The 10,494-nt window shown below is 34.3% G+C and overlaps 1 protein-coding gene across 4 annotated transcripts in view; it reads left to right on the top strand.

The window, feature by feature from the left end:
• LOC137818406 (nuclear pore complex protein) overlaps nt 1-10,494 on the top strand; it is a 21,725-nt gene continuing 11,231 nt past the window's right edge. For 2 of the 4 annotated variants that reach the window (XR_016516319.1, XM_068621814.2), the window contains exons 1-9: nt 85-385; nt 1,366-1,715; nt 2,124-2,193; nt 4,384-4,500; nt 5,037-5,067; nt 5,146-5,271; nt 6,511-6,669; nt 9,559-9,651; nt 9,721-9,888. Coding sequence is in view for 3 of the 4 variants with exons in the window: in XM_068621814.2 (XP_068477915.2) it covers nt 288-385; nt 1,366-1,715; nt 2,124-2,193; nt 4,384-4,500; nt 5,037-5,067; nt 5,146-5,271; nt 6,511-6,669; nt 9,559-9,651; nt 9,721-9,888 (1,212 nt within the window). In the remaining variant the exon portion in view is untranslated. Of the gene's footprint in view, nt 386-1,365; nt 1,716-2,123; nt 2,194-4,383; nt 4,529-5,035; nt 5,068-5,145; nt 5,272-6,510; nt 6,670-9,558; nt 9,652-9,720; nt 9,889-10,494 lie in introns of all 4 variants that reach the window. The other 2 variants (XM_068621815.2, XM_090296494.1) reach the window with 2 other exon arrangements.

Genomic DNA, 10,494 nt, shown 5'->3' with positions numbered 1-10,494 from the left:
ATGCAGAGAATGAATTTTACAGAATTTCATAGAGTGAAGTGAATAACAGTAAAGTAAATTTAATCTTTAAAAACATTGGCGCGTGAATGTGAATGGAAAAGTGAGAGGGTGAAGTTGACGCGACTTGAATCCGCGAGGCGCAACGTAAATGAAGACGAAGGGTTTTAACCAAACCTCAACCATTTGCTTCCCGCGCTGAGTGAGGGTTTAAGCTCACTCACTCACTCACTCGTTCGCTCACTCACTCACTCACTCGTTCGCTCACTCACCTCAAATTCTCAATTCCAATGGAAGAAGAAATGGCGATGGACACTTCTCCTAATCCCGGTGACAGCTACTTCGATCCTCAGAACCTCTCTTCGCGACAGCAGTTCCGCAGATACGGGTATCGTATTCCATTCTATCCATTCAAACCAATCTCACTCTCTCAATAACGAATTCTTAACTTCAATCTTTGTCACTCGCATTTTAACAAATTGCCCTATGTTTTACTTTTACTTCGGAGGCGCCGGGGTTTTGTGCAATTAGGGTTTATGTCTCTCACCACTCGATCAGGTTTAAGTTGAGTCTGTCAATTAGAAAAAAACCTAGGAAAAAGTTCAAATCGGGAGTTCGTGAATTTTGTTTTGGAATTTGTCTCGGCAAGTTTCTTTGTAACGACTTATAGGAGAGGAAAAAGAAAGGAAAAAAAAAGGAAATGTACTTCTCCATAAATTAAAATTAGTTTATGCATAAACTGATTTGTAGAAGAACTCCATTAAACTTTTCTAATTTTTATATTTGAACTTGTGGATAAACTAATTTTAGCTTATAGAGAAGTTTGTCCAAACATTGGGAAATCCAAGCAGTGAGGTTAGTATTGAAGGTTTGACTAGAGGAAAGCTTATAATATAACGACGCTCTGATTATGTCTTGAGTAATGACTGGGATAGAGTTGGCAGGGAGAAGGATTACTGCATGTTATGAAGCTGTTAAATTCGCCTACATTTCTTGTGGTTACATCGCTTGAGTTATCGAACTTCATTTTGTGTATTGTGGAGGGTTGGTGTGTTATTTATGAAGATTATTAATATTATTAGCAAACTAACTGTCAGGGAATCGGACTATATTGAACCATAGAAATTCTTTTGGAATATAGAATGCATTATATAAACTATTTAAATTTTTTCAAAATAGTGGCTATTCAACTATGGCTCTTTTGGGGCTGGCTGCCATTTAGAACACTGTTTTTGATTGAGAGGACATGGTGATTTAATCTATTGCTGCATCTTTACGTCTTCTGTGGCTGGCTGCAAAGTATTGTCCTGCTTGGATTTTATTGTATTCTCTTAACTTGTGTCAATTTTCTATAATGCATTTTTGCAGGAAGAGGCATTCAACTTCAGGTGCTTCAATCCCTCCGGACAACTTGGCTTCTAAGTTGAGTGAAACTGGGTTGTTATATGATGGCCAAAGCATCCATAGTCCTACTAATGCGGCACTTGTTCTTGAAAATATTAAACAAGAGGTTGAGAGTCTTGATGCTGATTACTTGGAAGAGAAGACATCATATTCCACTAGGAGGAGGTTGTCTGCCGACTTTCCTGGTGTGGATCCTGGTTTTGATTCTGTACGCTATTCATTAAAGGCTTGTAAGACAGAGGGTGACACATTGGGAGATGGTGCAGACACAATCTTTACTTTGTTTGCATCCCTGCTTGATTCTTCTTTGCAAGGTAATGCAAGTATGTTTATTTTGGTACCGTAGTACCTGGAAAAAAGTGATTTCATTCATCTTCATTTTCTCATTTCTGTAAATATAGATACAAAATGATTGCTTTGAAGCTTGAAATTCACATAAGGGAACCTTGTTTTTATCTTACGCCTTTATTTTTTTGGTATCTGCTGGAGCATAATGGTTGACACACTCTAAAGACGAACACCATTTCTTTCTCTGTTAGTAATTAAACTTTGTATTGTTAACAAAGAAAAAATAAAGCTCATATGTTTATTTCCTGGGCATTTTAGTTGCTCCCACTTCTCCTTGCCAAAGAATGGATCTTGTTGGTGCAACTACAATTTTTTTGTTACCATTCTGCACAAAAAAAGGAAATAATTTAATGTTTATTGTATTTTTTTTACAGGACTGATGCCTATTGCCGATCTGATACTAAGAGTCGAGAATGCATGTCGAAATGTTTCAGAGTCTATAAGGTTTGTTTGCTACTAGACAGCATAAATATTTGCATATGAATTTGTATAACGCAATCATTCAAGATGTATATTACTTATAACTTAATTCTTATATGAGGCTCTATGACATGTGTTTTTGTTGTCTTGGAGATTGATAGATGGTAGTCATTATTTTTTAATTTTACATTGTTGTATACTTTATTATTTTCTTATTTATTTATTATGGTTAGTTGTTTACTGTGGTTCTTCGGAGAATCTATGCATATTCATTCAAGATTTGTTTTTAACTGAACTTGTTAAGAAACTAGAGAGCTCATTTGGGTGGTCTTATTTTTATTAGATTTGGCTGTTTTTATTGTTTAGTTGGTTTTAAGAAGAGTTCCTGCCCTCCATCTCTTTCTCCATCTTCCTCTCTTTTAATAGTGTTCTACATGCATATTTATGATTTAGGAATTATGTTTCTTTTTACTTCCTGATGATGCCTTGGACTGGTTAGGGGCTGTCTTTCTGTATCTATCTTGTTTTGTTTTATGATGTTGCCAACTTGTCATTGTAAATTGTGACTTTATTAATGCTATATAGTCTTTTTTTTATCTATCTTTACTTATTTTTGTTTTATGATGTTTCCAACTTGTCATTGTAAATTGCAACTTTATTAATGTTATATATAGAGACATGATAAAAAAGCTATGAATTTCTCTGGAGTTAGTGTTCAGTGTTATAGTAATTAATTTTTTTAGCTATAACTGCTAGTTAGTCTCAGATCATTTGCTGATCTATTAGGTAGTCATAGTTGGTAGTCTTTACAGTTGCCAGTCTCTTGTAATCTTAACTGGTAATTTTTGGTTACCAGTAGCATGCATAAATATCTGTGTGATGCTTTAATAGTCTGGAATGAACCATAATATCAGAAATCACAGATTCTCTCTGATTTTTTATTGCCTTTTCTCTGTCTTATCTTACTTTTCCCTGCATTTACTCTATTTTCTATCCGGGTTTCTCAAGTTTATACAGAGAAGTAGGGATTTTCTCTTAGATGCATTTAGGAAGATTTTCATTACTCATAAAAATTACCTCATAGACTTAATGTTGTTTAAAAACTCTTATAGTGCGACTATAATGCTATAACAAGGTGTTTTCCAACCCCTCCACTATAGGCAATTTGTGAAGGGAAGCCCCCTACAGCTGTTCTGTAGGCCATAATGACATGTTTATCAGGTTGAATTTTGTCCTTGTGCCATATTCCACCATTGGTAGCCTTGCACGATGTACCACATATTTTACATATTTCTTCCTATAAGATCACATTCTAATCTATGCCATATAACTGAAATTTATAGGGTGATGTTTAAATGTTAAAAATATTTCTATGCATAAAGTTACTACTGTTGCTTTGCAAGATTTAATTTTTTCTGTTCGTAAATTTGAGGTGAACATAGTGTGAACATAGGGTATAGATATAGGGATATATGTTGCATGGTAAAGCTTTCAAAAACTAGGATATTAACTGTTATTATTCTCTTATTAGAGCTATTGTTGATTTTATTTTGTAGCTGTACTTGAAAACACAGATGATATTCAGTAGGATTACATTTTTTGTTGTGGTTGACTTGAAGTGTAAACTCATTATTTACCTGTTAAGGAGGAAATTTTGTTGTGATTCATAACGCACTTCTTTGGTTAGCTGTCTTGGCTGTTTTAGAGGACTCTTGTTCTCATTCTACATGTGTTTCTCTTTTTTCCCCTAATGAATTCTTAAATACAAATATTGTTAGAGATCCCATATCAACTAGAGATAAAATCAAAATATAGTATATAAGTGTGTGTTAAACTTACCTTACAACTTGTGAGGTTGAGTTGGGTTTAAAGTTCAATTTCTAAGATGGTATCAAAACCTATCCCAACAAATCTGTTAGATCTATTGTGTAGTCCCACCCTCGCAATGTCCAGTTCTCGGTGTGAGAATGTGTTGGATCTTGTATTGACTAGATATATGACTTTATTATAGTATATAACTTGGTTTATAAGCCGATTTTCGGATGTTGAATTAACCTTAAAATCCACTTTCTAAGAAATATGAATGAAAAATGAGAATTAAATTGGACTTTAAAACTACATTGATGAATGTATAGACTGGAGAAGTATAGTATGAGTACTTGTTCCTTGCAAAACTACTTTGATTATAATACTATTGTGGCCTTTCTCTTGTAGGTATGGTTTGAATGTAAGGCATCGTGTTGTTGAGGACAAATTGATGAGGCAGAAGGCTCAACTTTTGCTTGATGAAGCGGCAACATGGTCTCTCTTGTGGTTCCTTTATGGGAAAGGAAATATATCTCAAATCATATATTTTTGGGTTTTTAAGGATCAACTGTGTCTCTGACCTAAATTCTTTCTTGACTTTTGGTTATTCAAATCTATTTCCTTAAATCAGTTCATTCACTGACATTCTTCTATTTGATCCTTCTATTTAATCAAATCAACTCTTTGGATGTTAGGCTTCCCATTTGATTATCATGCTTTTGAATTTAAAATATATGAAAAACTCAATATGGTATTTAATGCTATCTTCATCTCAATCTTGAGATATAATTTGCATGTTGGGAGAGCCTATTCTATTTAATCACTAACTCACTACTAATTAGATAAAAAAGTTCCAAAGTTTGCTCCAAAGAAAATAATTGCCCCCATATATATAAATAGTCTGTAAGTTCTTATTAATACTTGCTAAATTGTCATAGGAGAGGCATGAAATGGAGTGGCTCTACAACTATAGTTCGTTTTCCCACATGTTAATTGTTGCCTTTTCTTTAGATGCTCCATTTTTTTGTGCTTTTTTTCTGATAGTTCATTTATTTTTCAGGGACCGAAGAACTCTCTAAAGATCAAATATTGGTAATACTTGTGTGATGCTACTTTATTTAACCACCTAAACGACATAATCTAGGAATGGGCTTATTGAAATTATCACAGGTGTCGGGAACCTCACATGTGGTGGCTTGTGAGTTTGTTGCGGAGGATCATACAGCTCAATTATGCCTTCGGATAGTCCAGTGGTTAGAAGGTTTAGCTTCTAAAGCACTTGATTTGGAAGCAAAGGTAGTTTTCTGCTATTTCTGCATGGATTTTTGTTTTTTTCACTAATAATAGTTCTTTTTTATTTATTTTCAATTTAATTGGACACGCTGATAATGAAAAAGTTTTTACACTATCATCTAATCATAAATTCTCATATAATTGAAAATTCTTAGCTTTTGTAATGATCATTTAAAAAGCCTTCTATTGATAATTTCTAATTGGTCAACAAAATAAATATTTTTACTATAATGTTGTTTCAAAATTGAACTCTTTTATATTTTAAATAATTCCAGGAACAAAAATTTAATCATCCTAAGCATTGTAGGATGCTAGTTTTGATTAAAAAATGTTAGGTACTTAACAAGGAAGGATAATTTGGGAGAGGTGAGGATATTAAGTCAAGAAACAATGTGTTCATTTGATTGGAAAGAGAAACCCTTGAAGAAACAAGTATTCCACTTCAATCAAATGCAGTAAAGAATTATTAGTTAAACACCAAACATCATAAAAAAACTTTGCTTAATTGTATTTGTGAAGAAATACCACTGTTCATAAACTATGATTGTGAGATTAATTTTGGAGATTCCACATCAACTAAAAATATAGTCAAATTGTTGAACATAAGTGGATTCAAATTTCACCTTACAAGCTGATTTTATTAGGTTGGGTTAGGCTTAAAACCTACACTTTCTTAGATGTTATTAGAACCTATTTTAGCGATATTTGTTAGGCTTATTGTTCCACATGTTATTAGGTCGCTAGCGGACAGTCCATAAATATTTATTCTCATGCGAGATGTTCAATCCTTGATGTGAGAGATTGCGTTGAAAATCTGACATTAATTAGATATATAACCAAATTATAGTACAAAAATGGATGCAAACCTTATCTTGTAAACCATTTTGTGAGGTTGAGTTATGTCTAAAACTCATTTTCTAAGAGTTATCATTACCTCACTATTATAAGTTAAAGTAAAAATTTGATGATATGAGAGACATTACTTATTTTGTCAAAAAAAAAAGAGTAATTGGTGGCTCAACTTATGGTTAATACAGAATTGGAAATCATTTGGTGTTTTGATTAGGTATATGATAAAAATACCTTCTGATACACAATTAATTAGTGGCTTTGTTGGAAGTCCACCTTTAAAGTGAAAGTCATACTATCTCCATTTTAGTTTATATTGTTTTACCTTATTTGCGTAGATATCATTGTTTGATTAAACATTAACTGTTTTGGATTCTTCATATATTAATGCAGGTGCGTGGATCTCATGTGGGTAGTTATCTCCCTAACTGTGGAGTTTGGCATCATACTCAGCGGTACCTGAAGAAAGGAACTCTTGACATGAATGTTGTTCATCATTTGGACTTTGATGCCCCAACTCGTGAAAATGCTAATCTATTGCCTGATGACAAGGTATTGGACAATCATTGCTTGCAATTCTTTTGCACCTTTCACTTGGTTGTTGCTATGATCTATATTAAGGGATATGCTTATTTATTTGTCTGGTATATTATCTTTTGACTTTATTGAAACTTAATTACCTAAGTATGCTCATTGGTGATTCATAAACAAATTATATTTCTTAAGAAATATGCATTCCATATTTTCAACAACTGTATGTATGTAGCTGCAATTGTGTTAAAATCGTGAGTATAGTACGATTCAACAAATTTGGAGGAGAAGGCAAGGTGACTTGAACGACGGATCCTCACCTGCACAGATTAGAGCTCCATTCGACAATGACTTTCTTTTCCAAATGATCATGGTATCCTTGAACAAGGAACCATAACTCCATGGATGCAAAATAAGATAAGCTGTTCTTCCAATTGAGTTTTGTCATGGTAATAATAGTAGGACTAACAAAAAAAGTGGAGATAGTGGAAGCCATTCCATTGACAAAGAGCCACAAACAAATTTGAGGAGAAAGGGTTAAAACCCTAAGTTGTGAGGAGTGAGCCTTGATCAACCATCCAAGTTACTCGAACTAAGAAGACATGGGCCAAAATGTTCCTAGAAGATGCTGACAAGATGAATGGTGGTGATTTTGTGAGATTCCAACATCGGGAAGGTGGCACGTGGGACACACCCACTTGATGAGGGCTGATGGTGATCAGTGTGTGGTGGAGCTTTTGGTCATGTGACCTCTAGTGTTGGGTCATGCTGCTCAAGTCACACCTAACTCTGTCGGAATAAACAATGATGGTCTGACGACAATGCTCTTGATTCAAACTTGAATTTAAATAATAAAAATTAGTGAGTTGTTGTACTTAGCTGATTTGTGTGCGTGTATATATATCTATATATATGTAGGTGTGTGTATGTTTAATAAGTTTTTTGGTTTATCTATTATGTTGATTTTTTCAATTTGGTACCATTATTTTGAATGTTCTCAATTTGGTCTCAATTTCTTAAAAGACGAGTCAATCTAATACTTTCAGTCAAATTCACAATGACGTAATTACTATAGTGGCATGCGACATTTGTTGCTCATGCCACATGTCCCTTCCTTCAACTAGTGAACTTTGACTGATGATTTGTCATGTTAGGTTTTCCTACCACATGTTATTTTTGTTACATTGTTATCATCAATTTGATGGAAAAGATTATATTGACTCGTTTCTAAATAAGTGGGACCAAATTGAGAGATGGAGTTTTTCATGTTATTCAACCCACTGAAATCAGAATACAGAGGGGACATTTTAGTAGCTGCCCTCATTGGTACATCTTTACAAAGGCTGATAACAGACTATGTTTTATAACGGAAATAAAAATGTAATATTTTTCATATTATACTCTAATACCCTCCACCTTAAATTCAAGGATAAGATTTTTCAGCAAAACCCTTCACATTGAGTTTGTACTTTAAGCTAGTGAAATCTGACTGGAGACACAGGTTTGGTAAGCACTTCCGCACATTGATCCAGAGTTGGAATGTGGTAAATCTGAAGTTGTATGGATAGAACATTTTCTCGGACAAAAAATACATCAACCTACATGAGAGAGAGTTCCTGCACTTTGATTATCATAGAGCAGAAGAGGAGTACAAAAAAGAACTTGAAGTTCCTATAACAGAGCCTGAACCCGGGTTAACTCAGTTGAAGTTTGAGCTATACTGAGATACTCAGCCTGGATCTGGTAGTAACCTGTTGTTTCCTTGACCACCAAGAGATCACGTTAGGTCCCAAGTTGATGGCAGGACCAGAGGTTGATCTTCTGTCATCAATATCAGAGACCCAGTCAGCATCACACGTATATGTGACTGTTAAAGTCCGCCAGCATCAGCCTATTGCATGTGAAGACCAAGAGAGAGAGTGCCCTTAAGATACCTCAGAATTCTTTTGACAGCCAGCCAGTGAGAGTCTATGGGATTTGCCATCAACTGGCAAACTTGTTAACTGCAAAATTTATTTTAGGCCTTGTGAGAGTAGCATACTGCAGGGCACCAACTACAGATCTATTAACCGTCAGATCCTGAAACAAGTTACCACCATTTTTAGAGAACTTGAAGGTAGAGGTCATAGGAGAAGAAATAGGTTGAGCTTCAGCTATTTTGGTTCTGTATAGTTGGTCTCTAATGTATTTGCTTTGAGTCATAACAAGGAGATTTGTCAGGTAGATGTTTGATCTCAATACCCAAAAAATAGTCCAAATGACCTAGCTGTTCGAGAGAAAGTTAAGTTGGTCAGTGATTTACTGGATGAGATGAGGTGAGCTTCCAGTGATGGTAATAGCATCCACATGAATCCGATGAAAATCGTGTGCTTGATGCTTGTATATGAATATAGATGGATCACATGTACTAGATTGAAATCTGAACTGAATGAGGGTAAACTTGAGTCTGTAATCCCACTGACTTGGTGCCTGTTTCGAGCCATAAAGTTCCTTTTTTAGCTTACAAACAAGAGATTTGTCTTCAACATCAAATCCTAGGGATTGCATCATGTAGACTGTTTCTTCTATGAAACCATTAAAGAAAGCATTATTCACATCCAATTGAATTAACTGCCAATTATTAGGAAGACAAGAGTGATGATGAGCCTGATAGTAATAGGTTTAATAACGGAAGAGAGTTTTTCATTTTATTCAACCCACTGGAAACAGAATATAGAGAGCATTTATAGTAGCTGCCCTCACCAGTACAACTGTACAAAATCTGATAATAGAATATTCTGTTTTATACTCTGATAGGTTGTAATCTCCTAATTATTGATGATAACATAGAATAGTGAGGGTGTGTCCACGCTCCTGGTTGGTTAGTCCATAATGTAGTGTGTCAAAGATGTTTTGTTTGTTTGGATACAGAAACAAGATGAATCTCTTCTAGAAGATGTGTGGACTCTTTTAAGGGCTGGACGGCTAGAAGAGGCTTGTGGACTTTGCCGGTCTGCTGGACAGGTGAACATAACTTTGACCATGATAAGTTTATGGACTTCATTACATATTAACATCTTGTTATTTTGGCAGCCTTGGAGAGCTTCTTCTATTTACCCATTTGGAGGCTTGAAGCAGTTTCCTTCTGTTGAAGTTCTGGTCAAGAATGGTAAAAATAGAACTTTGCAAGCTGTTGAATTTGAAAGTGGCATTGGTCATCAGTGGCATCTTTGGAAATGGGCTTCATATTGTGCATCAGAGGTAGGGTTCTATGTTTACACTGATTGAACAATTTTCTGTGTTGGTTTATTTGATGTTTGTGCTACCTGTATTTTGACACCTTCCTCCCCAGATTTTCACTTAAGAGTTTTATTATTGGAAATGGAATTTGTCATGCCGCATGTGCTCTCTTAGGAAAAGCTTGTAATATATCTATCTGAATCGGTTATTCCTAAAAAATTCTTAGGACCTGATTGGAATTTCATGACATCATAAGGTCTGATTGATTAAGTATGATAACTTTTAATACTTTATAGCATCTGATGTATCATTATAAAAGGTATTATATTGTATGAGATAATAGGATGATATTGTATTTGATGATTATAGAAACATTGGACAGGACAATAATTATTCTTTTGTAAAAATACTTTTACTTTTTTATTGAAAGACAAAAATACTTTTTACTTAAAGTGTACTAATTGAATTTTGTTATTCTAGAAATAGACTGTGGACATTCAATAATAAAAAACATATATTTTGGATACTGATATTCTCAAAATTTTAAAAAGAATAGATCTCATAGTTAATGACAACCTGGCTGATTAGGGGATATTATTTTTAAATAGTTAATAAAATCGTTGTTAT

This window comes from Phaseolus vulgaris, chromosome 10 (assembly GCF_051622355.1).
Source record: "Phaseolus vulgaris cultivar YP4 chromosome 10, ASM5162235v1, whole genome shotgun sequence".
Classification (NCBI taxonomy): domain Eukaryota; kingdom Viridiplantae; phylum Streptophyta; class Magnoliopsida; order Fabales; family Fabaceae; genus Phaseolus; species Phaseolus vulgaris.
Note: the sequence above shows the minus strand (reverse complement) of the source record. Positions and strands in the feature narration are given on the sequence as shown.